The sequence below is a fragment of the Tupaia chinensis genome, unplaced genomic scaffold, assembly GCF_000334495.1.
Source record: "Tupaia chinensis unplaced genomic scaffold, TupChi_1.0 Scaffold000383_1, whole genome shotgun sequence".
Lineage (NCBI taxonomy): Eukaryota > Metazoa > Chordata > Mammalia > Scandentia > Tupaiidae > Tupaia > Tupaia belangeri.
This window is the reverse complement of record NW_006159885.1, coordinates 1,421,428-1,447,948: the sequence shown is the minus strand read 5'-3', so window position 1 is coordinate 1,447,948 and position 26,521 is coordinate 1,421,428. Positions and strand designations below refer to the sequence as shown.

At 38.4% G+C, this 26,521-nt stretch overlaps 1 protein-coding gene and 1 pseudogene across 7 annotated transcripts in view; one reads left to right on the top strand and one right to left on the bottom strand.

The window, feature by feature from the left end:
• Positions 1-26,521, bottom strand: part of SPAG9 (sperm associated antigen 9) — a gene marked incomplete at its 5' end in the record, with an annotated part of 180,165 nt that overhangs the window by 36,418 nt on the left and 117,226 nt on the right. For 4 of the 7 annotated variants that reach the window (XM_014589815.2, XM_014589818.2, XM_014589816.2 and 1 more), the window contains 8 exon segments: positions 37-166; positions 1,327-1,500; positions 2,489-2,545; positions 7,053-7,183; positions 10,248-10,299; positions 10,762-10,914; positions 14,330-14,387; positions 21,984-22,105. In XM_014589815.2, the coding sequence (XP_014445301.1) occupies positions 37-166; positions 1,327-1,500; positions 2,489-2,545; positions 7,053-7,183; positions 10,248-10,299; positions 10,762-10,914; positions 14,330-14,387; positions 21,984-22,105 (877 nt within the window). 7 annotated transcript variants of the gene reach the window in all.
• LOC102478761 (thioredoxin-dependent peroxide reductase, mitochondrial pseudogene) lies at positions 11,301-12,125 on the top strand (annotated as a pseudogene).

Below are 26,521 nucleotides of genomic sequence, written 5' to 3'. Positions count from 1 at the left end.
TTGCCCCCAGGACGCTCTGCCCCAATCACACATTACCTGTTTATACTTCTGAGGCAGACTCCAGCCAAAAGCCTGCACTCTGCCATCTTCCTTCTGAACATGGGCCTTCACCTGACGATATTGTTCTCTCTTTTGTTCTCTACGTGAGGCTAAACTAGCTTCAGTTCTAAAAGGAAAAGAGATGTCTTTTCTAGATTAAGTGAATAGAACAATAGCTTTATCTTCCCTCTCTTGCTAAAATAGCAAAAATAACAAAAAAATTGACATCATTTCAAGTTAGTTTATTCAGACTACAATAGCTCTTTCAAAAAGTGCACTAAAGCTGTTGCTTCTAAGTTTGGGCAGTGAATACAGTGCCCAAGCTTCACCAAGTTAGCAAGTAGCCATTTATATTAAATTAAATCATCAGCCATCAAATTTCTATTAAGTTTCAGATGCTGGCCATATAAAAGGGAAAATTTAAGTATTTCATCTCTTCTTTTTTTGTTCACTTAACAAATACCTACTGAGAATTTCCTAATGCCAAGAAATGACTAAAAGATCAATAAAACAGTAACTGCTGAGGAAGATAATACAAGTTAAATATGAAGTCCCATTAACTTGTTTCAAAGAGAAAAATGTAAATTCTCTCAGTAAGTTTTGGAGCCACAGAGTAAAATATTCTGAAAATAACTTTCTTTTGGCCATTTAAATTTTTGTGATTTGCTATGTATGCCATAGTTAACAAATGTACCTATATTATATGCCAAACACTTTACAAACACTGTATAATCTTAATACCTTTAAAACAAGGTATCATATTTGTTTTATAGGCAGAGAAGCTGGAGCTCTGGGAGATTAATTTGTCCAGCAGAGCGATAAAAGGAAACCAAGTACTTCTGACACCAAAGGAAATGTTCAAACATTTGGGGTAAAGACTTATATAAGCTTTAACACTGCAACTAATATTTATCAATACTGTCACACCAGCAAAATGAGGCATTTAAAAACAAACCCTTTCTATTTAATAAAAACTGTAGAATGCAGTTTTCATAAGAAGTTTGACTATAACTCATTTACTTAAAGGCAGCCAAGTTACAGAAATAGTTCCATTATGTATGTGAACCCTGGCCAGGTAAGTAGCCCATGACTGTAATCCCTGCTACCTGGCAGGCTACACAGGAGGATCACAAGCTTGAGACCAGTCTGGGGACAATGGCAAGGCTGTATTTACACACACACACACATTTATCTGAAGCCTTACAGAAGATCTGACAAGGAGCAAGTATCCTGAACTACTATACTAAAATCATTGGAGGTATAACCATTAGTCTGTAAAATACTTACTCTTCGCTAAGAAAATCAAAGGCTTTGGATTTATCCCCCGGGAGCTGAGATAAGGTGCTGCTTCTTTTCTTGACAGAAGGAGTAACATGAGAGGTGGGGGCATTGTATTTCAGATTAACAGGGGGTTCAGGCTTCTTTGCAGTATTACTTGAAGAGCTGAATAGTCGACTAAAACTAGAAAGACAAAAAAGAGTGTGTGTCTGTGGTATCACATGTATTGTGGAGAATAATTCATGATTTTCCAAAAGACTTATGCTCAAGAAAAGTCCAGGGTGATTTTACAGGGCAATGAGTTAAAAAGTGGCATAAAACAGCTTTTGTAGTCACATGCTGCAGCCTTGGCAATAACTCACAGCCACACGCAGACATTCGGGGGAGAGAAACTATCTATTCAGAATGGCAGGTGTCTCTTAATTAGCAACTTCCACAATGAAAGGAAGAAGCCCTTGAGTACATGGACTTCTCCTATTGAATAATCAAAATAAAACAGTTCCTTTAACTAACTCTCACTTGACATAAGAGTGGTTGCTAAACAGCAAGCTTATTTACGGCAGGCAGGGTGATTTGAACAGAAGCTCAGCACAGTCAGTTCTAAAAATGGTCTATAATAAAATACTAGAACACATTATCATGCTAACAGACATCTTATACATTTTCTGATTAAGCTCAATTTAAGTTAACTACTCATATCTACTTGAAAAAAAAAAAAAACTATTAAATAGCAGATTGACCCAAAAAAGCATTTTTATATTTCAAGTCCAACACATACATATTCTATTTAAGCCCCACAAACATTAAATTTTTCATCTTCATATAATGTTCCTTATAATCACACAACTAGTGACTCCGTAGCTTATTTAATGGGGATTTAGGCAGCATAAACTCTATAAATAATCCCCATTATTTCACTCAGTTTGGCAGAGGATTCCACCAAATGCATAACCAACACGATGCAGCTTACAAGAGCACATTTTCTGTCCTTGAGAACAGTCTTACCGAGCTGGCACACTATATAGCAAAAAGAAAAAGTTCAGTTTAGCTATTTATCCACAATTTAAAAAGAAAGAAAACTGACATGAAATCATTCTTAAAAATAAATTCTGATTATAACCTTCCTGTCCCAAAGTGCTGCCTAATGTCATTATTTGTTTTAGATACTTACAACTGCCAAATGCTTGACCTTTTTTTTTCCTGCATGGCTGGATTTTCTCGTGATGCCCTACATTAAAAAGAGACAAAGTAAAGAAAGAAACGAAGAATGTTATCAGTGAGGTGTTCTAGCTTTTAATCTGAAAAACAATGGACCTAAGAAGTTCATGTGATACACACAGGAGAGACATACATTAAATTTAGTAAATGGTCACTTTGATCTGCCGTGTGTTAATAGATCTACGGAGATAAATAAAATACCATCCATCCCTCAAAGAGCTCAGCCAACTGATAGGAAATTGTTATCTGTGCTGGCCAGATAGCCAACATGCCTGAATGTTGACATTTAAATTACTTTTATAAAAAAGATATTTTTGGGTCAGCAAGTGGTGTGGCAGTTAAGGCAGCTAACCGTACATGGCTGACTTTCCTGGCCTCTTAAAAAACATGCCATGCATGAGTGTGTGTGTGCATACCCAAAACCCTGAGAAGAATGGAGGAGAAGGGACTGTGGCATGGCCATCCCCCCTGGGGGGGTGATTTCTCACTCTGACCCCCATCTTTCTCTGGAAGGTGCACACATCCTATAGCAAAACTAAAATAAATAAATAAATAAATAAAAGTAAAAATAAAACGACATCCTCAAATTCTGTTTTATCAAAACATCACCTTATAAATCTCTCTTTACATGAAGATTTCCATGATACTATACCTGAATTCTTATAAAATAGCTTGTAATTTTATTGTTCTGAAGGGCCATTTTTCACAAGACTAAAACATTTCAATCACTGGAAAGATGATCAGGAAAAGAGAAAAGAATAAGCTAGATTGCCAGATAATTCAACATTTCAGAAAACAAGATATTTCAAATTGATTTAGTAAAGGATTCTGTCATCACTATAAGAACCCTTTTGTTACCTTTTTAAAAGGACTAAGTTAAAAAGATCTTTCAATTCTTCCAGTTAAAAGTAGTGGTTTGGCTGCTAGAGTTAAAAAGAGCAAAGAAAATGGAACTTGACTATATGTCTTCAGTTCTAAAAATATTGATTCACATTTTAATATCCATTCAATGCTACAGTTAAGAATACACTTCTTAGAAAGTCAATTTCCTTACTTAACAAATAAAGATTAGAAAACTGATTTCCTGGGGTCAGTAGGTGGTATGGTGGTTAAGGTATTGGACTCCCACATGGCCGACTGCAGTTCAAGTCCCGGACCTGATGGCTTTCTTTTCTTGCTTTCTTTTTCTAGTGACTATAGAAAATTAAATAAAATTTAAAAAAAAAAATTTTTTTTAAGAAAAGTACTGATTTCCTTCCTTCTCAGCAGCTACAAGCAATTATAATTCTAGCAAAATTATAAAATATGGCACACTTCCAGTGTGCTCCCTAGCTGGGAGGTGGCATCACAGCGATCAGTGGGCCGGGTTTGCCAGCTGCTCTGCTGCGCTGCGCTCACTCTCTGCTCCTGATCCCCTAGCTCTAGACCTGAGGGCGGTGCAGGCGTTTGTGGGACATGGTGACCTCGGGCTGCAACCAAGAGGAGAGCTTTCTGTACTTTGCCTACGGCAGCAACCTGCTGACAGAGAGGATCCACCTCCGAAACCCCTAGGCCACGTTCTATTGCGTGGCCCACCTGCAGGTCTGATCAGTCTTTAAAAGGAGACAGGCAGGTGCAAAGGCATGTACAGCTTCTTTCGCATAGAAGGAACACACTGAGTTTACTGAATGTTTTAATTGCATGGAGTTCAAGGCAAGGAGTTAAAAGTGGAATGTATGTCCTAATAGAAGTTCAAGTTTCAAAAAAAAAAAAAAAAAGAAGTTCAAGTTTCAACTCAAGAAGGGACAGAAATAACTTGTCAAAGTTATCAGATGACATTATGAGAGTGTGCCCCCATCACCAGAGTATAAGATGGTTATTTGTATGGGTGCAAAAGAAAATGGTTTCAGGATAAGCTGCTGGCGTAATGGCTCTGTCGTTGGACTTCCACGTAGTCGACCACAGTTCAAGTCCCAGAACTGGTGGCTTAAACTCACACTGGGCACATGTGCGTATGTGCCCAAGATCCCAAGAGGATAATGGATTGTGGCGTGGCCATCCCCCTGGGGGGTGATTTCTCCCTTTCTGTTTCCCTGGCGAGTGCACATGCCCTATAGCAAAAACCTCTCAAAAAATAACAACAACAATGATTTGCCAATGCAGTATCAAAACAAGTTAAAAGCAATAAAACCAAATGACTATAAAGGAAAGATCTCAGAAGAAATTGAAGATATTATCAATAAGGGGGAAGCAAAACCTCATTAGAACATATGGGGCTGGCAGGTGGCATGGCGGTTAGGGCACTGAAATCCCATATGGCCAACTGTGGTTCGAGTCCTAGATTTGGTGGCTTGCTTTCTCACTTTTCCTTTCTCTCTCTCTCTGTCTTTCTCTGGTGAGCACATATACCCTATAGCAAAATTTTAAAATAAATAATATATATTTTTTTATTTGGAGAGGTTTTTGCCATAGGGCACGTGTGCTTACCAGAAAGACAAAGGAAGAAGAGAGACAGAAAGCAAGAAATCACTTCGGGGAGGGGGGGGGGTAGGGGAGGGGTGGAAAGGCCATGCTGCAATCCCTTCTTCTTCACTCTCCTCTTGGGATCTTGGGCATGTAAGCACATGTACCTGGTGTGAGTTTAAGCCACCGGGTCTGGGACTCAAACCACTGTCAACTACATGTTTGCCCAGAGACATTATGTTAACTACTAGTCCCTAATTGTTTTTAAAAAAGAAAAATTGTAAATGTGCTAAACAAAATACTTCAGAGACCAGCAGATGGTGTAATGGTTACATTGCTGGACTCCCATGCAGTTGACTGGTTTGAGTCCCAGACCTGGTGGCTTAAAACTTGTTCCAGGCACATGTGCGGAGTGCCCAAAATCCTGAGAGGAGAATACAGAAGGGATTATGGTATTCCCATCCCCACTAGGGGGGTGATTTCTCACTTTCCATCTGTCCCTGTCTTTTTGTGAGCACACACACACTGTAACAAAAAAAATCTCTCCAAAAAAATTACTTCATTCCAGTAGCACAGTACTTAAGGCATGTGTATCCCCCCATGGCTAACTGCGTGGGTCCCATCCTAGACCCAGTGGCTTGAGAAACACAATGGGCATGTGGGAATGCATGCGCAAAATCCCAAAAGGAGAAATGGAGAAGGGACTGAGACATGGTTAACCCCTGTGAGGGGTGCTTTCTTAATCCTCCCCCCGACTCCAGTAAGCATATGGGCTCTCTAGCATATTAAAAACCCAAAACAGAGGCCAGCAGGTGGTGTGGTGGTTAAGGGTGCTGTATTCTCACATGTCTGACCATGGTTACAGTCCTGGACCTAGTGGCTTGCTTTTTGCTTTCCCTCTCCCTCTCTGGTCAAATTTTAAAAAATAATAACGAATGAATGAATGAATAAAATTTAATAAATATTTTTAAAAGGGATTAGCAGTTAGCGTAATGGCTATGTCGCTGGACTCCCACGTAGTCAACCGCAGTTCGAGTCCTAGACCTGGTGGCTTAAATTCACGCCAGGCGTGTGTGCGTGTGTGCCCAAGATCCCAAGAGGAGAATGGAAGGGAAGGGATTGCGTGCGTGGCCATCTCCCTGGGGGGTGGGGCTGATTTCTTGCTTTCTATCTCTCTGTCTCTCTCTGTCTTTCTGGTGAGTGCACATGCCCTATAGCAAAAACCTCTCCAAGAAAAAAAATAATAAAAAATAACAATGGAATTAAATAATTTTTAAAACAAAGAAAAAAATATCCAAAATAACAAAAAACTGTGTTCTAGTATTATATTGATAAAGAATATATAAATTGTTTACAAATTGTTAAAATATGTAATGGCAAGAAAATTAAAAAGTTTGAAAAATATGTTTATAAACTTAAAAACAATGTATCACTGTGTACTGGTAGTGTTGAATCTGCAATTAAAACTGGAAAATATGAATAAACGGGAAGGGGTGCACTAATTTATAAACTTTTCATGAGCTCTTTCTAAATTAGAAGAATCGTGCTGCTGATAACCTGACCATTAGATGGCAGTATTAAAAAGATTTAAGAGCCAACTGACTGAAAGCCGTCAAAGGAAAGTAGGTCCATTTTGCTTGACAGAAAGGAGGGAGGAAATCAAGCAAAAGTATTTCGAGGGAAGGCAATGACTAAAGATAATTTATTTTTCTGTGTTGTATATGAAATAGTGATTTTTGACAACATTGTGAAAGTAGTATTAACATCTATGTTCTTTTGAAAACTCACTGTCTCTCCGAAGTAATAACTGCCTGTGAGAGGTTGTGGAAACATCCTGCAAGACCCCAATTTGATCATGTTCTAATAATAATTCCAAGCTCCACGTTAGAAAGTCTACCCTGCAAGACCCCAATTTGATCATGTCCTGTTAATAATTCCAAGCTCCACGTTAGAAAGTCTCTCCTAACAAAGACAGCAAGGGACTTGGACTCCCCCCCAACCACACACACACACCAAAGGGCTCCAGTTCTGAAGGAGCAACAGTACGAAAACACCAGAGTTCATCTCATACAAACCGTATCATCTCTGTCCATCGAACAGCTTCCTGAAGCTCCATCAGTCTCTCCTTGTACTGGTTTCTTTCCATGAGAACACGGGCCATTTCCACTCTAGTGAACCGCTTCCTCTGGGCAGTGGGAATATCACTCTACAATGACAAGACAACTACAGATCACTCTGCAAGTCTACACATATTTTGATGTTAACCTCGGACTTAGGAAAAAATCTTTAAAGCTTTTAAACATTTCTTAATTTTAAAAACAAAGTGCAATTATTTATTTTCTCCCATGAGCAAGAAAGAGATAGAGACAGAGAGAGACAGCACCCCCAACAGGGTCTTGACACCACTATCCACCCCCAGCCTTTAGCTAGCCCCAGATGGGCAAGCCTGTGCACACATACTCAGGTCTCTGTCTCAAACTGAGAGACCTCCCTTGGGAACTGACTCACAGAACATCGTGTTTTACTGCTGCACCACTCTTGGCACCCCCATTCCTTTATTTCTAACCTAATGGACAGCTTAAGAAAAATGGCCTTATAAAAATAAAACCAACAAAGAAATTTAGATAGTTATGACTAAAAAGAGGTAGATAATGTAATTTCAGAATATAAATACAGATAAATGAAGCTATTATGCAAGAATAGTACAGATTTTAACTAATACCCAAAAACTTAACTATACAATACAGATTTAATATGATCTTATAAATTTCAGTTGGAAATGTTTTTCCAACATTAAAATGGTTGCAAATTAGTTACAAAAGAAGTTCACTTATCTCCGTAATACACACCCAAGGCCAGCACAAAAGGTAAAAATGTACTGCCTAGTTATTAAGGTGCCCAATGTAAGTCACTAAAATACCCCAAAAAATGCAAGAGGTGAGGCAGTGGTGCAGCAGTAACACAACTGGACCCACATGGGAAAGGTCCTTGGTTCACATCCTGGGACCTCCCTGAGCATGCTAGGTGTGCGTGCACATGCCCAAGATCTAGGCTGGTTGTGAGCAGGGGTAGATTGCAGCCTAGAGACGCTATTGGGGCTTGCCTGCCTCTCCAGAAAATACTAAGTGAATGAACTTTTAAAAAAAGGAAATGTAACAAGATAGAGAGAACTGTATTAACCAGAATTATTCTTAGAACAGAGGATGTGCAGGTGGAGTTAAAATAAGTCAGCTTCTACTGATCTCTAAACTCTCTTCTGGGGAGGAACACAGGTCTAATTGCAGGGATCAAGGAATTGATTGTCCCAATTGCTTGAGACAAAAAGAAAGACTATGCTTCACGGAACGGTCCTCCTCTTTGGCCCCTATGCCATAGAACTTGGCCTTTCCTTTAAACAAAAGCTAAACAGGCCCAGGCAGTGGCACCGCAGTGGCACGGCAGGACCCACGTGGGAAGGGTCTTTGGTTTCCTTCCCAGAAGCTCACTGAGTATGCCAACGCATGCACCAAGACCTGGGCTGGCTGAGGCTAGGGGTGATTACAGCCCGGGGATACTGCTGGAGTTGCTTCTCTGTTTCTCCCCCCTCTCATGGATGAAATAAATAAAGCTACACTAAGTAACAAATAGTAAAGGCTCTTAAGTTTACACAGAAATTCCATGACTAGATATAAACCCCTGACAAACTCTTGTTTCTACATGCCAGGAGACCTGTAGTATAGTGGTTCTAACAATAGCACTGTTTCTTGTACAAAAGGCTGAAACAACCTAAATATTCATTATCAGGAAAAAGAGATACGCACATGGTAGAATATTCATACAAGGAGATGTTACAAAGCAATGAACATAAATAAACTGCAGTATTATATGTCAACATTGATGAGTCTTGAAAACATAATTCTGAGTAAAAGAAGTTAAGTCTTGAAGACTAAATATAGTACAAAGCACACAGACAATGAAAACACACACTTTGTAGGGATATATATATATATTATGATCAAATAATAATTTCTTAAAAGTTAAGCAAATGATGTATACAGAATAGTGGTTTCTTTGGGGGAACCAGAGGTGAGAAGCTCTGGTTAATTTCAATATTTGTGTGGACCAGCAGTTAGCGTAATGGCTATGTCGCTGGACTCCCATGTAGTTGACCATGGTTCAAGTCCCGGAGCCAGGGGCTTAAACTCACACTGGGAGCATGTGCATGCGTGCCCAAGATCCCGAGAGGACAATGGAGGAGAAGGGATTGCGGTGTGGCCATCCCCTCTGGGGGGTGATTTCTTGCTTTCTGTCTCTCTCTGTCTTTCTGGAGAGCGCATGCGCCCTATAGCCAAAAAAAAAAAAAAAAAAATTTAAATTTCAATGTTCGTTCCAGGTGATAGGTAATGTTAATTTACTATTAGTCATAACTTACATATGCTACACATATGTTTGTACATATCAAATACTATATCAAAAACACAAAGAACCTGAAAGGACATCATGGGATTCTATTCAGGCTTATCCATCTACCTAAAATCCGACCTGTGACCTACAAATGCCTGTTATAAGATGATAATCTAGGGGCTAGCAGGTGGGATAGTGGTTAAGGTGCTGGGTGACCATGGTTTGAGTCCCAGACCTGGTGGTTTGAAAATCATGTTGGGAGTGTGTGTGTGTGTGTGTGTGTGTGTGCGCACACACACACACACAAAACCCCAAGAGGAGAATGGAGGTGAAGGAACTGTGGTATGGCCATCCCTGAGGGGTTATTTCTTACTTTCCCTTTCTCTGTGTTCCTCTATTTCTCCCTCTCCAGCAAGTGCACATGCCCTATGCCAAAAATCTTAAAAAAAAAAAACAAACACACACACACAAAAGACGGTAACTTAACTACCACCAGTATAACCAATGTGCTAATACCAGAAAGAAGAAAGAAGCTCATATTAATTCTTTTGTATTTATGTTGACAACAATATAGGTGTAATGACTAGCAAAGTTCATATGTTGATGTTTAATACTGTTATACAATTCTTATTACTAATACCTTTCACATTTCTAAATCAAAATGGAAACAAAACAAACAATAAAAATCCCAAAATGTCCCAGTTGGTCCTTAAACATGTGAGCAGGTCAGAGCAGAGCCACAGAGGAAAACATGAACACACTGTGCACAGCCGGAAAGCTGTGATCATGATCATAAACATATCTTTTAAAAATCTTTTACTACCTTAATTAGCAAATACCAAAATGTGGTAAGGTTAAAAAAAAAAAGGCTGAAGTCGTAAACCTACATCATCATCATCTTTTGCTTTTTGTCTTGCATCTTCAGCTTCTGCACGTGCTCTAGTTGGGAAGAGACAAAAGAACACGTTATTTGAATTGAGTTCATCTTTTCAAAGGACAAAAGAGCAGGTCAATAATTTTACTACTAAAGTATTATTTTTCTTTTTTCAAACAGGATATTAGCTACTTTCACTTAGGGAAACATTACAATATATCAGTTTACACGGGGGGCGGGGGGCGGGGATAGGATGAAAAATAGTCGATGTTTTTAATCTCCTTATTATCAAACAGTTCTCTTTCCCCATCATGACAATCACAACGAATGATAGATGGATGACAGGCTGGTACATGCTGGAGCATGCTCACAGCAGAGGCAACTGGCCAAGACCCTTCACCTGATCACACACAGCTCTTGGAGCTTCCTGGCCTGAGAAGGCTGAAGCTTCGTTCTAGGGGTTACACCTGCAGCCCCTTTGCGGCACGACAGCAAAAACAGTTTAATTTAGAACAGTCAAAACTTACTTCCTAAGCTCTTCCTCTAGTTCTTTGTTCTTTTCCTCTAGCTTCAGTTTGGCTTGTTTTACGGCCTCCAATTCCCCTTGCAGCACATCTTTCTCACAGGTCAGTTCATCCACTTTTGCTATCAAATCATTCTTCACTACATTCAAAGCGTTTCTAAAAAACACGTATTTCAAGTGATCATTAAAAATATTCTTTCCATCTTTGAGTTTATTCCTTTGAAGGATAAAGTAAATGTACAGTCATAAAGCTGAATAACAGTGTTTCAAAACACTCTACCTGACGTCATTTGTAGGTGAAGGCAAAAAGAACACAAAGCAATGGTCAAAGCTTTTATTCTTTCAACTCATCAAAGCAAGAATAAGTGGATTAGGGCCAGCAGGTGGTGTGGTAGTTAAGGCACTGGACTCGCACATGGTGGACCACAGTTTGAGTCCCAAACAGGGCAGTTTGCTTTCTCTTTCTCTCTCTCTTTCTGGTGAGCACATGTACCCTAAAGCAAATTAAATAATAGTAATGAATAAAATTAAATAAATAATTATTTTTAAAAAGTGTCAAATAAGTGGAGCTCCCGTGCGCTGAAGATGGCTGCAGCTGTGGGAAGGTTGCTCTGGGCCTCGGCCCACCATGTGAGCACCATTCCTTGGGGCATTTCTGCCTCTGCAACCCTTAGACCTGCTGCTTCTGGAAGAATGTGCCTGACAAACCTATTGTGGTCTAGTTCTGGACAAGCGAAGTCTGCCTTTAGCACCAGTTCCTCCTACCAGGCCCCTGCTGTCACCCAGCATGCACTCTATTTCAAGGGTACAGCTGTTGTCAAAGGAGAGTTCAAAGACCTAAGCCTTGATGATTTTAAGGGGAAATACTTGGTGCTTTTCTTCTGTCCTTTGGATTTCACCTTTGTGTGTCCTACAGAAATTATTGCTTTTAGTGACAAAGCGAATGAATTTCATGACATGAATTGTGAGGTTGTGGCAGTTTCCGTGGACTCCCACTTTAGCCATCTTGCCTGGATAAACACACCAAGGAAGAATGGCGGTTTTAACTAAACAAATTTCTCGAGACTACGGTGTGTTGTTAGAAGGTCCTGGTCTTGCACTAAGAGGTCTCTTCATAATTGACCCCAATGGAGTCATCAAGCACCTGAGTGTCAATGATCTTCCAGTGGGCCGAAGTGTGGAAGAGACCCTCTGCTTGGTGAAGGCATTCCAGTTTGTGGAAAGCCATGAAGTCTGCCCAGCAAATTAGACACCAGATTCTCCCACAATTAAGCCAAGTCTGGCTGCTTCCAAAAAGTACTTTGAGAAGGTAAATCAGTAGATCATCCCATGTGTCTGCAGCTCGTCCTGCCAAGAATGAACCACAGTTGGAACCTACTTTTAGCATTTCAAAAACAATTATCTATAGAAGGCAAAAAAACAAGTTATGCTTGTATTTGTTAACTGTTACTCTAGATGTTTTGTTTTTGTAACTCTGGCTAAGGCTTTTCAAATGTCAGCGCTGTTATAGAATCCTGTATTGGTAACATCCTGATGGCCAGCTAGCTTTTACAGACTGCCTAGATCATGTCTTCAGTGGGTGAAGGCAACTCTTCTTAGCCTTACTTGAATGTTTATTCTACCCCAAAGTAGTACAACAAGCATCAAAAACTTCTGATCAAGGGCCCTGAAATCTTCAATTTCTTTGTATTAAACTGAGTTTTCTTTTAAAGTAACAAAGATCATTGTTTTAAGTTAGCACCCACGGTCTGACTCTCGCAATGGATGTACCTGTGATTGAAGCAACGTGAATCATGTTATCAAAAAAACACGGCACAGTGACTTCACTGATCGTGCATGGTCCCCATCCTGAAGGTTTATAGTTTACATGCTAATTTTACTTATTAGCTGACTTAGTGTCTACACACATTTCTAGTTATTGATTAGGTAATAATTGTAAAGGCTATTTATTCAATCCAGGGAGTGCATTTTGAAATCATTGTCATTAATTTGTTTCTTGAAGTCTATGTGAAATAACTAATAGAAAATAAACCTATTTTTTTAAAAAAAGTATGAATAAGTGGATAAAGCAAGGCAGACCACCAATTAATAAAAAGTCAGAAGGGGCCAGCCAGTGGTATGGTTGGGGTGTTGGACTCCCACATGGCTGACTGTGGTTTGAACCCTGGATGTGGTGGCTTGCCTTCTCACTCTCCCCCACTCTGTTTCTGGCAAATTTAAAAATAATAGTAATAATTAATAAAATTAAATAATTATTTTTTAAAATGTTTAAATAAAGAATGAAGTAAAATTAAACTTTGAGGGCCAGCAGGTGGCACAGCGGTTAAGGTGCTAGACTCCCACATGGCCAATCACAGTTCTAGTCCTGGACGTGGCAGCTTAAAACTCACACCAAGCAAGAGTGTGTGAGTGCCCCAAATCCCAGGAGAGTGAAGGAGAAGGGATTGTAGTGCGGCCATCTCCCTTGGGGGATGATTTCTTGCCTTCTGTCTCTTTGGCAAGTACACATACCCTATGGCAAAAACCTTAAAATAAAACATTTTTAAAAAGATTAAACTTTTAAAATAACATATTTATAAGGTTACTATTGTTAACAAGTTCTGAAAAAAAAAATTACCGAATCAATAAAGTAAAATTATTTCTTGAGGTTACCTACAGTAATTAATGAAAAAAAATCTAAATTACAAAGAAAGCGAAGGGGTAAAATATTGAAGGTTCAGCTCACTTGGTATAGCAGGTAAAGGACCTTTTATGGCTCTCTGACCTTGCAAAGTTCTCTAATACTGCAAATTACCCTAAAACCCATTCTTTTCAACCTAACTAAGATCCGTACAACTAAACAAGATTCCAGTGTGTCTGAGGGACTAGACTTCACAAATTGTATCCAAGAATGTATAGCTATAGAAGAGAGCTCTGAAGAGGTGGGTTGAATATGGATCAAAACATTTGTGTAGAAATAAAGGAAACCAAGAAGAGTTAATAGATAAATCTCGGGACCAGCAGTTGGCATAATGGCTATGTCACTGGACTCCCATGTAGTCAACTGCAGTTCGAGTCTCAGGCCTGGTAACTGAAACTCACGCTGGGCGCATGTGCGTTCCCAAGATCCCGAGAGGAGAATGGAGGAGAAGGGATTGCAGCGTGGCCATCTCCCCTGGGGGGTGATTTCTCGCTTTCTGTCTGTCTCTCTCTCTCCATCTTTCTGGCAAGCACACGCACCCTATAGCAAAAACCTCTCCAAAAAAGAAAAGAAAACAGACAAATCTCAGAAGGGAGCAAAACAAAGCATAGGACACATTCACAAGGTTAAGAGACGGGCATGGGTATTTGGATGAAAATTTGTTTCTGAAAAACAAAAATAGAGCAGAGCAATGAAACATATCCATGAGGGCAATGTAGGTCCTGTCAAAGACTTGTGTGTGTGTGTGTGTGTGTGTGTGTGTGTACATGTGCAGAGAAGGGGGCAAGATGCAATAGTAGGACTGCAGTGTTAAACTGAGGAAAATCACTGACTCTGACAAAAAGAAAATCCAGTATTCTCTGTTCCTTGTTAAAATTTTGTATATACTTACTTGGTTTCCAAAAGTTGTGTATTTTCTAATATAAGATTCTCAACTTCGCGACCCATTCCTATCAAAAGAAAAAGAATAGACTTTGAAAATAAACATATTCAAATTTATACATATATTTATAATTTAAAATTCTATGGCCAAATTTTTATTTTATAAATTTTATTTGTCTTTTTGTAGTTTTATTTTGTCTATAATTTCATTTGACTTATCTATCTGTATGAATTATAAATTTATAAATAATTATCCATTACAAAACAAGGATAATGATTTTCTTGGCCACTTCTTTATATCTGTTACGTCTGTATTTTATTCCTCATATTTTAATACATAATACTTTTAAAGGATTAAGACTTTGTCAAAAAGTGGCATGATTTAGGGGGATGAAAAGAACAGCATTCAGTGCTAATATAATAGGCTTTTGCCTAAACATGAAGTATTATTAATAGAGAACAGGCAGAAAGACAGAACCCCAAGGCAGATGAAACCTTACCAAAGAAATTATGGTCTTAAAGCCCATGCATTCCATGTAAAGCAAAAACAAAGAACAAGAAATGTTTTATGTAAGAAACAGCATGAAAATAGATTACTAATCTAAAAAGTTTTATGCATGATATGAAAAACACCTAGAATCACAATGTTATGGTTTAATGCATAATGATGTACAAAAGACAGAAATAAAGATGATTTCCTTTGTTTTAGGATGCTTTCTGATACACCTAAAATGTGTTTTACCAATTCTTTCTCACAATAAAAAACTGAATAAAATTAGACTGAAAACTTCAAGTCAGTAATATAAAGCTTCCTTCAAATTGCTGCCTATGAAATGATAACTATGTTCAGTTGTCGCTTTAGAAAACTATGTTTGATATTTTAATAAGTAGTACCAGATAGGCATGTATTAATAGAATAGTTGATATAAGACCTAGATTCTCATAAGAAACTGAAGAAATGAAATTAACACATTAAGGGAGACTACTCAAAAAACACAAACCAAAGCAAAACAAACCTACCCACCACTCATCTCAAGAAATTGTGAGCTAATGTTGAAAAATCATATACAATGGGAAAATACTCATAATCCAGGTAAAGTAGAAAATGTTTCTAAAGAAAACTACATAAAGCAAACGAGTTTACATGTCCCTTTATTTTAAAAAGGTAATAACCAAATGATTTAAATAAATAAAATCAAAGAATGCTAAATATTCATATGAACTCATATTTTGTCTATATTAAAATTTTCTCAAATATTCTCAAGGTTCAGGGTATTTCTACTATGAAGAATTAAATACTAGAAAAAGTAGCTTATTTAATCATCTATCTATGTAGTCCCCAAACACTGAATTAGAAAAGACCAACTAATATAGTTCCCAAATTCCAACTCCAATATGATTTTTGACAAGATGTCTGCTGTAAACACAAATATTTACTTTTCAATAAAGCTATAAAGACAGAAGAAATAAGAGTTTGGACCAGTTAAAAAAAATTGCTAATAATTGTCTGCTGTAAACTCTCAAGCATTTTGATAAGTATAAAAGCTGAAAATATATGCAGAGCAAAAAAAAAAAAGTTGAGCAGAAAAAAAAAAATGAGAAAGCATCAAATGAGAACAGCCAAGAACACCTTGCTTAAGAAGCAGTAATATTAATGTATTTAAAAGCATACACACCAGAATATTCCCCTGGGTAAGCAGCCCAAGAGAAAAATGAATGAGAATCTCAGTTAGATTGTTTTCAGAAAGAAAGAACTCATTTATTTTAAAATGAGAAAGATGAGACAAAGAAATCGAAAGATGTAGAGAAATCATTAACGAAACATAACAATGGGTAAATACTATAAATAGGGAAAAACCTGAAATATAAACAAGAATCATGTATTTTCTAAAGTTCACATTAAATTTACATTTTCCCAATGAAGAATATTCTCTTAAACTCTAATGTATTCATTTAAAATATGATCAATAGAATTATTAGAACTTTTTATTTTGAAATGTATTAATAAAATGTATTATAGCTATAAGAAAAACCTTTCTTCAAGTGGCTCTATTTCTATTAAAGTCTTAAAACAAGCCTAATATGTTCAGAAACTAAACCTATTAAAAACATGAAAAAAGTTCCCTTTCAGTGTTTAAAATCATGTAAGTTTCATTTGGATTTCAGCCTCAATTCTCAAGCTAGGTCCACAGATGGGCTTCAGAGTTATCTGGTAGTCCCTTGAGAAAGTATGCACCACCTTATCTAATGGGTCTTCAGAAAAATCATGATGTATTTTTTGCATAGAAATGCATTTTTGCATCATGCATAAATGGATCATGACTTTTCCAACAATTCAACAGTTCTGCATGTACAGTTTTTGAAAAGTGCTCTGTTTTCTTGTAAAAGACTTCTAATCTTAAAAGAAGAATAAGATTTAGAAGTGAAATAAAATCGCAGCACTATTCACCAATCCCATCTGCTTAGTTGCTGTGCTACGTGCTAAAGACACAACAGTGAGCAAAAGAGGTAGCTGTCTTGGCCATATTGAGCTTAAAATCCATCCAGGGAGACAGGAATATAAAAGCTGATGGTAGCACATAATGAGTGGCATAATAAAATGCTGTGCCCTGGGATACATTTCAGGAACAACTAAGCTTTAATTAGGGGATTAAGACAGAATTCCTGGAGGACAGTTATTTAAGCAGAGGCAAGAAGGATGAACGTATACATACACAGGAGAAGAAACAAACAAGCCTGGGGACTGGCTTGAGGAAACAGGAGAGGTCTAGGATGGGGAGCAGGACACGTCTGTGTAAGAGCAGCCGTGGGAAGAGGGCAGTGAAGACGTGAACTGAGCTTAGGCATGTCAATTAAAGCTCTTCAGATTACCTTGGGGGTATCTACTAGGCAGTTTAGAAATAAGTCTGGGGCTCTAGAGAGAGATCTGAGATAGAGATAAAAACTTGGGATTAATGAGCCATGAAAATGAAGAAAGGAGAACGAATACGATTTTGCAAAAAGAAGCCAGCCTAGAACAAGAACACTGACTTCTTGAAAGATAACACAGGAAACAGATCCTGCTAAGACAAATAAAAAGAAGTCAGAAGCAAAAAGGAATGCAGGCAAGTCTGACATCACAGAAGCCCACCAAGGAAAAGGTTATGGAGAAGCAGTGAAATAACTGATTAGGAACCACTGGATACAGTAAATAGCATTATTTCAGGCAAGGAGAGTGAGGGAAAGTACCAGATGGCAGTGGGAGGTGGAACAAGTGGGCATGGGGAGGTCCTGCCAGTTAAACTAGCCACATTTTCAAGAAGTTTATTCATTCACTGATATGTCACAAGTAACTAGAACAGGGCCTGGCACATAACAGACACTGCATCAATACTGTATAAAAGTGTGACTTGAAATGGCAGTAGAGTGAGTGACAGGTGATAGGAAGTAAAGATAGAGGTCCAGAAGAGGGTAGTATTTTTATTTTTAAATGGAAAAGAACTAACCAATTTAAATGATAACAGGGAGAAGTTAGTAGAGGTAATTAAGTTACAAATACACAAGATAATTAAGAGAAAGACAATACCAAGAGTAGGATAAATGCATGTATGATTTCCAAGTTCTGGAGTGTTGCTATCGACAGTGAGTAACAAACATATATGAAGAAAAGGGTCTCTAAAAATACGATCAAGGGATGAGAAACCAATCAGGATAAGAGGAAAAACTATTAGAGTAATCTCTTTTAAGTTGTTAAAATAAGAAAAAGAATAATCTAAGTACTACATCTATGAATAATGATTTAAAAAAGTAACATCTTGGAAAAAAGTTGTATAATAATATATAAAATAGAGGGATCAGCAGATAGTGTAATGGTTACATCACTAGGCTCCCATGTGGTTGACTGCAGATCGAGTTCCAGATCTGGTGGCTTAAAACTCACACCAGGCACATGTGTGTGCATGTCCAAACTCCTAAGAGGAGAATGCAGGAGAAGGGACTGACACGTGGCCATCCCCCTGAGGGGGTGATTTCTCACTTTCTGTCTCTCTGGCAAGCACACATGCCCTTCAGCAAAATCTCTCTCAGCAAAAAAAAAAACCAGTAAATAGAAAAACGAATAACAAAATTATAGAAATGGCCTCCATATATATATATATATAAAATAATAGGGACAGCCGGAGGTGGCTTGGTGGTTAAGGGAGCTGAACTCCCACATGGTTGCGGTTCGAGTCCCAGACCTGGTGGTTTGCTTTCTCACTTTCCATCTCTCTCTCTCTACCCCCTTCTCTGTCCCTATGTGGTCAAATAAATAATTCTTTAAAAAAATATGTATAATATTTACTTGGGGACCAGCAGTTAGCGTAATGGCTACGTCGCTGGACTCCCATATAGTCGACCGTGGTTCGAGTCACACACCAGTGGCTTAAACTCACGTCGGGCGCGTGTGCGTGCGTGCCCAAGATCCCAAGAGGAGAATGGAGGAGAAGGGATTGTGGCGTGGCCATTCCCCTGGGGGGTGATTTCTCCTTCTGTCTCTCTCTCTTTCTGGCAAGTGCACACACCCTATAGCAAAAACCTCTCCAGGAAAAAAATATATGTATAATACTTAATTATCAACCCTGAGTCAATTAAAAAACCTTGGAGAAATATTTTATTAGCTTGACTATATTCTATTCAGTATTACCTCAATTGCTATCACTGAATTAAACATAAAAGAAGCCAAGGTTGACAGCAGGTACGTGGAGGTTAAGATGCTGGATCCAACATGGCTGGCCGCATGGTTCAAGTGCCAGACCCAGCAGCTTGAAAATCACACTGGGCATACACGCATGTGTGCCCAGCATCCCAAGAGGAGACTAGAGGAGAAGTGACTGCAGTGTGGCCATCCGCCGTGGAGGGTGATTTCTCACTGTCCCCCACCTCCTAGTCCCTCTTCAGCAGCACGTGTACCATATAGCAAAAAGAAGCCAAGAAACAAATATGAGCCTTGGAAATTTCATTTACCATCTTCAAATAAAATGATAATCATTAATTAATTTTAGTTGATGATAGAGTCCATTCGTGAGTACAAAATGGAAAAAAGGAGAGAGGAAGATAGAAGCACCCTCCACAGGGCCTGCTCATGCCACAGTTCCCTTCCTCCAGCCCTCCGTTTGTGAGGACCCCTGCCACACATTCATGAGCCCAACAAGTTCTAGGCCAACCAGGCTGGGGACTGAAAGTGTGGCCAGTATGTGGCTTCAGCTCCTCATGTGGTCTGCTACTGACTGTGCCTCAGAGCTGGGCCTCATTTACCATCTTTGACCGCAAGTATTCACATAGGCATTAAGTCATTCTTTTTTTTTTTTTTTGGAGAGAGATTTTTGCTATAGGGTGCATGCACTCACTACAGAGACAGAAAGTAGGAAATAATTCTACCCCAACCCCAGGAGGATAGCCATGCTGCAATCCCCTCTCCTCCATTCTCCTCTGGGGATTTTGGGCACACACGTCCAGCACTGAGTTTCAAGTCAGGGGGTCTGAGACTTGAACCACAGTCAACCACATGGGAGTCCAGGCCTTAACTACTATACCACCTGCGGCCCTATTACCTTAAATGTAATGACTTATGGGGCCAGTAAGTGGCGTGGTGGTTAAGGTACTGGATTCCTCCATGGTTGACTGCAATTTTATTCTCAACCTGGCAACTTACTTTCTCTCTCTCTCTCTCTCTCTCTCTCTCTCTCTGGTAAGTGCACATCCCCTATAGTAAATTAAAACATACATAATAACAATAAAATTAAATAATTCTTTTAGAAATAAATTTAAGGTAATATATTGAAATATTCTAATCTGGAATATACTAGAGATAAATATATTAATATTTGCAAAACAGAAAAAAATAGTTTACAGACTGTTTCTGTTTCTGTTCTGTTTTGAAGATGTTTTACCCTTAGGGTACACGTGCCCACCAGAGATAGAGAGACAGAGAGAGGAAAACCCTGAAGAGGATGGCCACGCCACAATCCCTTCTCCATTCTCCTCCTGGGATCTTAGGCACGTACGCACATGTGCCCAGCGTCAGTTTAAGCCACTGGGTCTGGGACTCGAACTGCGGATGACTACCTGGGAGTCCAGCGACATAGCCATTACGTCAACTGCTGGTCCCCAAAGTGATGAAATCTTAAAAGGAATTTTTCATGTTAATTTGATGTTAAAAGATAGTGTGAATTTAAATATAAAAATCAGAGTATTCCTTAAGAATTAATCTTTCCTAGCCATCCTTGAGAATGCATTTCATTTAATTTCTTCCAATTTTTCTCTCAGACTTCAGTGGTGGGAGTCTTTTTCCCCTCTTACTCATGACAGGGCATATGCATGTGCAAGACGAAAAGCAAGACAGAGAGAAGGATTCTCAAAAAGTCTGGTCATTCTGTAATCCCCTTCTTGTCCATCAGATCTGGGGCATTCTTTTGCCTATGCCTGGTATATTTCACGCTGACAATCCTGGGGAATTGAACCAGGGTCGCCATGTAGGATCTGGCTTCTCTTGAGCAGCACATTACCACTGTGCCACAGGGCTAACCCTATGATGGGAGTCTCTTAATGGTTAATTTGGAATTTATATATAGCATTTTCATTCTCCCTTACAAGATACACATTTAGATAGATCTGTGCTTCCATTTTAAAATACTTCACAACATCAAGGACAAAATTAGTGATTGGTATATTTAACATAAATTAATGCAAGCAATGTTGTTCCACTCATCACAAGAACTGACAAACAGCACCAATGAGAACAGCAAGCAAAGATACACATTTTTAACCCTTTATTATAAAGCTTTCAATTTCTGTAAGGCTTTAAGTTCAAAGAAAGCTCATTCACATGAGTCAGAATCATGTAATCAATACCAGAAGGAAATACAAGAATCAGAGGGTAAGTATTTTTAGGCTTTTGGGCCCAGATGATCTCTACTGCAAATGACTCAACTCTGCCATTGTTGAGCAAAACGACCACCGATGATAAGTAAACAAACGGTTGGATGTGTGCACTAAAACCTCATCAAACATAGGGAGGTTGACTGGTACAGGCCAAGAGCTGCAGTTGGCTGGATCCCTGAACTAGAGTCCCAGCTCTGTCATTTGACACACAAAGAAGCTAAAGTTCCAGAGAGGTAAAGCTACTTGGCAAATGTCACCAGACAAATAAATGCATTATTCTTTCCAAACCATGTCTTTCTCAACAATAAACTTTAAAATGAGTTCATTTCTCATAGAGTTAAAATATAACACTATGTGAAAGATCAGAAAATCAAGTATTATCATTTTTTACTTAAGGTCAAAAACCTAATAAAAATTTAAGTCTGTAACTATCAATCAAATTCTTCTATCTACACATGCCCCTCACTTGCTATGTATGTGACACTGTGCTCCTTACATGTAATATCTGTTCTATTCTGGAATTTAGCAGGAATTCTAAAAAATATTATGTGAATTCAAAATACAAATTTAAATGCAATTAAATTTTAGACATATACATACACAATAATGCTTTCATTTAAAACTGATTACCCCAAAGATGATGTTCATCATAATTTTCTAAAGATGCAACAACCCTATATCATGATTTTAAAGAATTTTCGACAAATCATTTTTAAAAATCTATTGTAAAACAGTATGATACTCCTTCAGATGAACTGTCATACCTAGTAAATCTGCTCCTTCATCAACATCTCCAATCAGGCCTGAGCCAGCTGATGACAGTTCTTCAAAGAGAGATTCTGTATTGCGATCAAAAGCTTTGTTCTCTATGCCTTTGGTAGGAGTGCTATGCAACAAAAACAACAAATCAACAAATTACAAAGACTTTTTTGACAATGTAAATGAATACAGTGGACTAAAGTAACAAGGAATTTTTCACCCATGATTTGTATTTCCTAAAGAATATAGTTTTAAAAAATTTCTCAAAGATTTCCTAAGAAATTCCCATTAACTCCACAGCGACAACTGGTGAAAAACTATATAGTGTTTATGATGTGAGATTCCTGCAACTCCAAGCAATAAACAGCACTGACAGAGTACTACTCTGCTCTGAACCAGGTCTATGCCTAAATGTTTCACATGTTTAATCCTCACAACCACTCGATAAAGCAGATGATGCTTTCACATCAATTTTACAGACTGGGAAATGAAAGAGGTTTTTAAGCTATTAATATTTTGGATTTTGGATTTTGTTAAGAGGTTAAGGCATTGAAGATCGTCCAGCCAGTCGATGAAAGAGGTAGGATTCAAAACCGGGCATGGATTATGGTTTCAGAATCCATGATCTTAAATATCATGTTATACGTTTTCCAGATATAAGTCAGCATGGACTTTTTATATTTCTTTTAAGGATGAGTTCATATTACCTAATAAAATTTAAAATGTAAATACTCTGGATGCCCAGCCTCATGGCCCACATCCCATCAGTGCCACCATCAAGGGTGTCACCTTGCCCACTGTGTGCCCCTTCATGCCAGTTGTGCTGCTGTGTGTAATGCTGTGCCCTCTGCCCCAGGCACTGGATTGGTGCACTCTCCCTCCTATCTCCTAGGGCTTTTCTTTGTCAATTTTTTAATGTGATTTAAAGAGTGGAAAATGAGACTATGCAGTTTTATATTTAAATTTAAATAAATAAATGAAATGCAAATACTCACTGACCCAAGAATTCTATGCCCAAAAAATGTCCTACAAAATCCGTCATAACAAGGTAACTATGGGGGGGTCAGTGGGTGACGTAGTGGTTAAGGACACAAGAGTCTTCCATGGCCGACTGCGGTTCGAATCCCAGACCTGGTGCTTGCTTTCTCATTTTCTCTCTATCTCACTCTGTCCCTCTGTGGTCAAATTAAAATAAGTAAATACATAAATAAAGTTAAATAAAATAATTCTTTAAAAAAAGAAAGAAGGCAATTACGTCTGTAAAAAGATGCTCAGATTGGCATTTCAACAGTAGCAAACCTAAGTAATCATTAAAAGGAGAAAGGTAAATAAGTTATGGATATATATTTTACATACTTTATATATAAAGTAAGAAATATTAAAATTGAGTTTTATAAACTAAAGAAACCCATTATACAAAGTTTTTGTGTTTTTTTTTTTAATCATTTTTGCTATAGGGTATGCACATTCATGAGAGAGACAGAGAAAGTGAGAGATCACCCCCAGGGGGAATGCCCACATTTCAATCCCTTCTCCTCCAGTCTCCTATAGGGATTTTGGGCATGCACACGTTTGCCCAGTATGATTTTCAAGCTGCTGATCCAGGACTCAAACCATGCAGTGCCCATGTAGGATCCAGCTTCTTAACCTCCATGCCACCTGCTGCCCAACCCAAGATTCCACTAATTTCAGAAAAACACTAAGTTGTAAAACAAAGAAAATGAAATTATAGTATATTCTATGACTAAACTGTGATTAATATTTATACAATGTAATGACACAAACAACAAATATCAATGTAAAAAATTGTTATAATTATAATGGGATGATGAAAGAAAAAATGTTGGTATCAGGAGTTATATCTTCACTACAGAATGACAACAGTTAATGTCACTGCCTTTATCAACCAGGGTTCCCCAGGATCCACACAATACAGATAATGATGGGAGTGACTATCTTCCCAATTCTCCCAAGGAAAGTTTATAACTGGTACCACTTGGATCATGGAAGTATACCTACTTCATTTTATATGAAAGATGCCTTTAGGCTATTAGGACTTAATTTTTTTCACAGACCCCAGCTGACAAAGGGAGGGACCAAAGAAGCACAGCACACAGCCTGCCCCTTCATGCCAGTTGTGCTGTTGTGAGTAATGTGCCCTCTGCCCCAGGGCACAGAGCTCAAAAGAGAGAGCAGTTTCCTCTTCAGAGTGGGAATAAGTGGTTGATAGGAGGAGGTGACCAATATTACTCTTAGGTTCTATTATCATTTAGCTTTAAAATTGCAGACATGAGACCAGCAGATGGTATACTGGTTTTGTTGCTGGACTCCCATGTAGTTGATCACGGTTTGAGTCCAGACCTGGAGACTTAAATTCATGCTGGGCACATGTGCATGTGTGCTCAAGGAAAAGGGACTACAGCATAGCCATCACCCCCGGGGGGTGATTTCTTACTGTCTGTCTCTCCATCTCTTTGGCGAGTACATGTGCCCTATAGCAAAAATCTCTCTCAAAACAAACAAACAAACAAAAAACTGCAGACATTCATTAAAGTACTCAAAATTTCACTTCTTATCCTCTGCACTACTTAACTTAAAAAATTATTTATTTAATTTTATTTATTATCATTATAATTTTTTTTTAATTTGCTATAGGGAACATACGCTTACCAGAGAAAGAGAAAAAGAGAGAGAGAAAAAGAAAGTGAGAAAGCAAGCCACCAGGTTCAGGACTTGAACCATGGTCAGCTGTGTGGGAGTCCAGTACTTAAACCACCATGCCATCTGCTGACCCCGCATTGTTTAATTTTTTTTTTATTATTTATGTATTTAATTCCACTTGTTATTACTATTATTTTTTTCCTACTTTTTAAAAATTTATTTCTTTTTGTATATACATTCAATCGCATTATTTAGCTTACAATGTGAGCATTTCAATATGTGAACATTTCTCCCCAGTCCCATTGATCAAAATATCTTCAACCGATAACACCACATTTCCCCATCCTGTCAATGTTCTGCCTCCATATCCCTTCTCCAAATGTCTTTCGTTAGGCCCCACTCCTCCACACACACCTCATCTGACATTCACACCCATCTCTTGTGTTTGTACAACCGTTCGTCAATCAGTTTCAGTCATAGAGTGCAGACATTCGGTATATGTTAAGTGGGTACATACAATGTCTCTCCTTCATAGCCTGGCTTGCCGCACTCAGCAGTAAATCTTCCATATTTTTCCACTTTCTGTCAAAAGCCAGTGCATTGTTTAAATTTTAAATAAATAACAAAGATATATTATTTTGGTAAGACGCAGGCTTTGAAATCGGAGCCTCTGATTTGAAACTCAGCTCTACCTCTCGCTAGCTTGGTAATGTGAGGTAACTTCTATATGTCTCCTTATCTGTAAATCGGAGTAAAATCAGCATAAAGACATCTACCTCATAAAATAAATATTAATGGATCACATTTTATAAATATTAATGGTGAAAACAAACAGTAATGTTAGTTAATATTCACTGAACAGGACAGGACAATTATCAATAATTTAACATGCACTGATTAATTTAATCTTCACAACTACCAGAGGCATTATCATAATCCCCTTTTACAGGCATGGAAGTGTAGCTAAGATCCAAATTCAAGGCAGGATGTGAACCCACATGATCTTTTTCTTCAGAGACAGCAATGTCATTTTTTTTTTTTTTAGGAATTATTTATTTTATTTATTTATTATTAGTCTTCAATTTGACCAGAGAAAGACTGAGAGAGAGAGAGAGAAAGGGAGAATGAGAAAGCAAGTTGCCAGGTTTGGGACTCAAACTATATAGTCCGCCATGTGGGAGTCCAGTGACGTAACCACCACACCACCTGCCACCCCTCCCCCCCATAATCTTAAGTCCATGCTTTTAAACACTATAACATACTACATAATGTTTATCAGAGATCCATAAATGGAATGTATTATTTTGGTAATTACTAATTAACTAAAGGATAAAAGTTATGAAAGAAATTAAAAGAACATCCTGTCTGACAGTATTGGTCATCACCACATTTTAGATAGTCATGATTAAGACAGTACCTAACCATTCTCCTCCTACCACCAAACAGCTTTGCAATGTAAAATGTTACTAAAATGAAACTAATTTCTTCTAATTAGATTAATACAGTTTAGAAGGAGAACTAGATTCCCTTTTTCATGGAAAAGAACAAAGTTTTTTTCAGGCTCTTACTTCCCCTGTTCCAGCATCTTTGTTTCCACTGGTTACAAAAAATATGGGATGTTGGGAACCAGCAGTTAGCGTAATGGCTATGTCGCTGGACTCCCATGTAGTCGACCACGGTTCGTGTCCCGGACCTGGTGGCTTAAAACTCACGCCGGGCGCGTGTGCGTGCGTGCCCAAGATCCCGAGAGGAGAATGGAGGAGAAGGGATTGCGGCGTGACCATCCCCCCTGGGGGGTGATTTCTCGCTTTCTGTCTCTATGTCTCTCTCTGTCTGTCTGGCGAGCGCACGCGCCCTACAGTGAAAATCTCTCAAAAAAAAA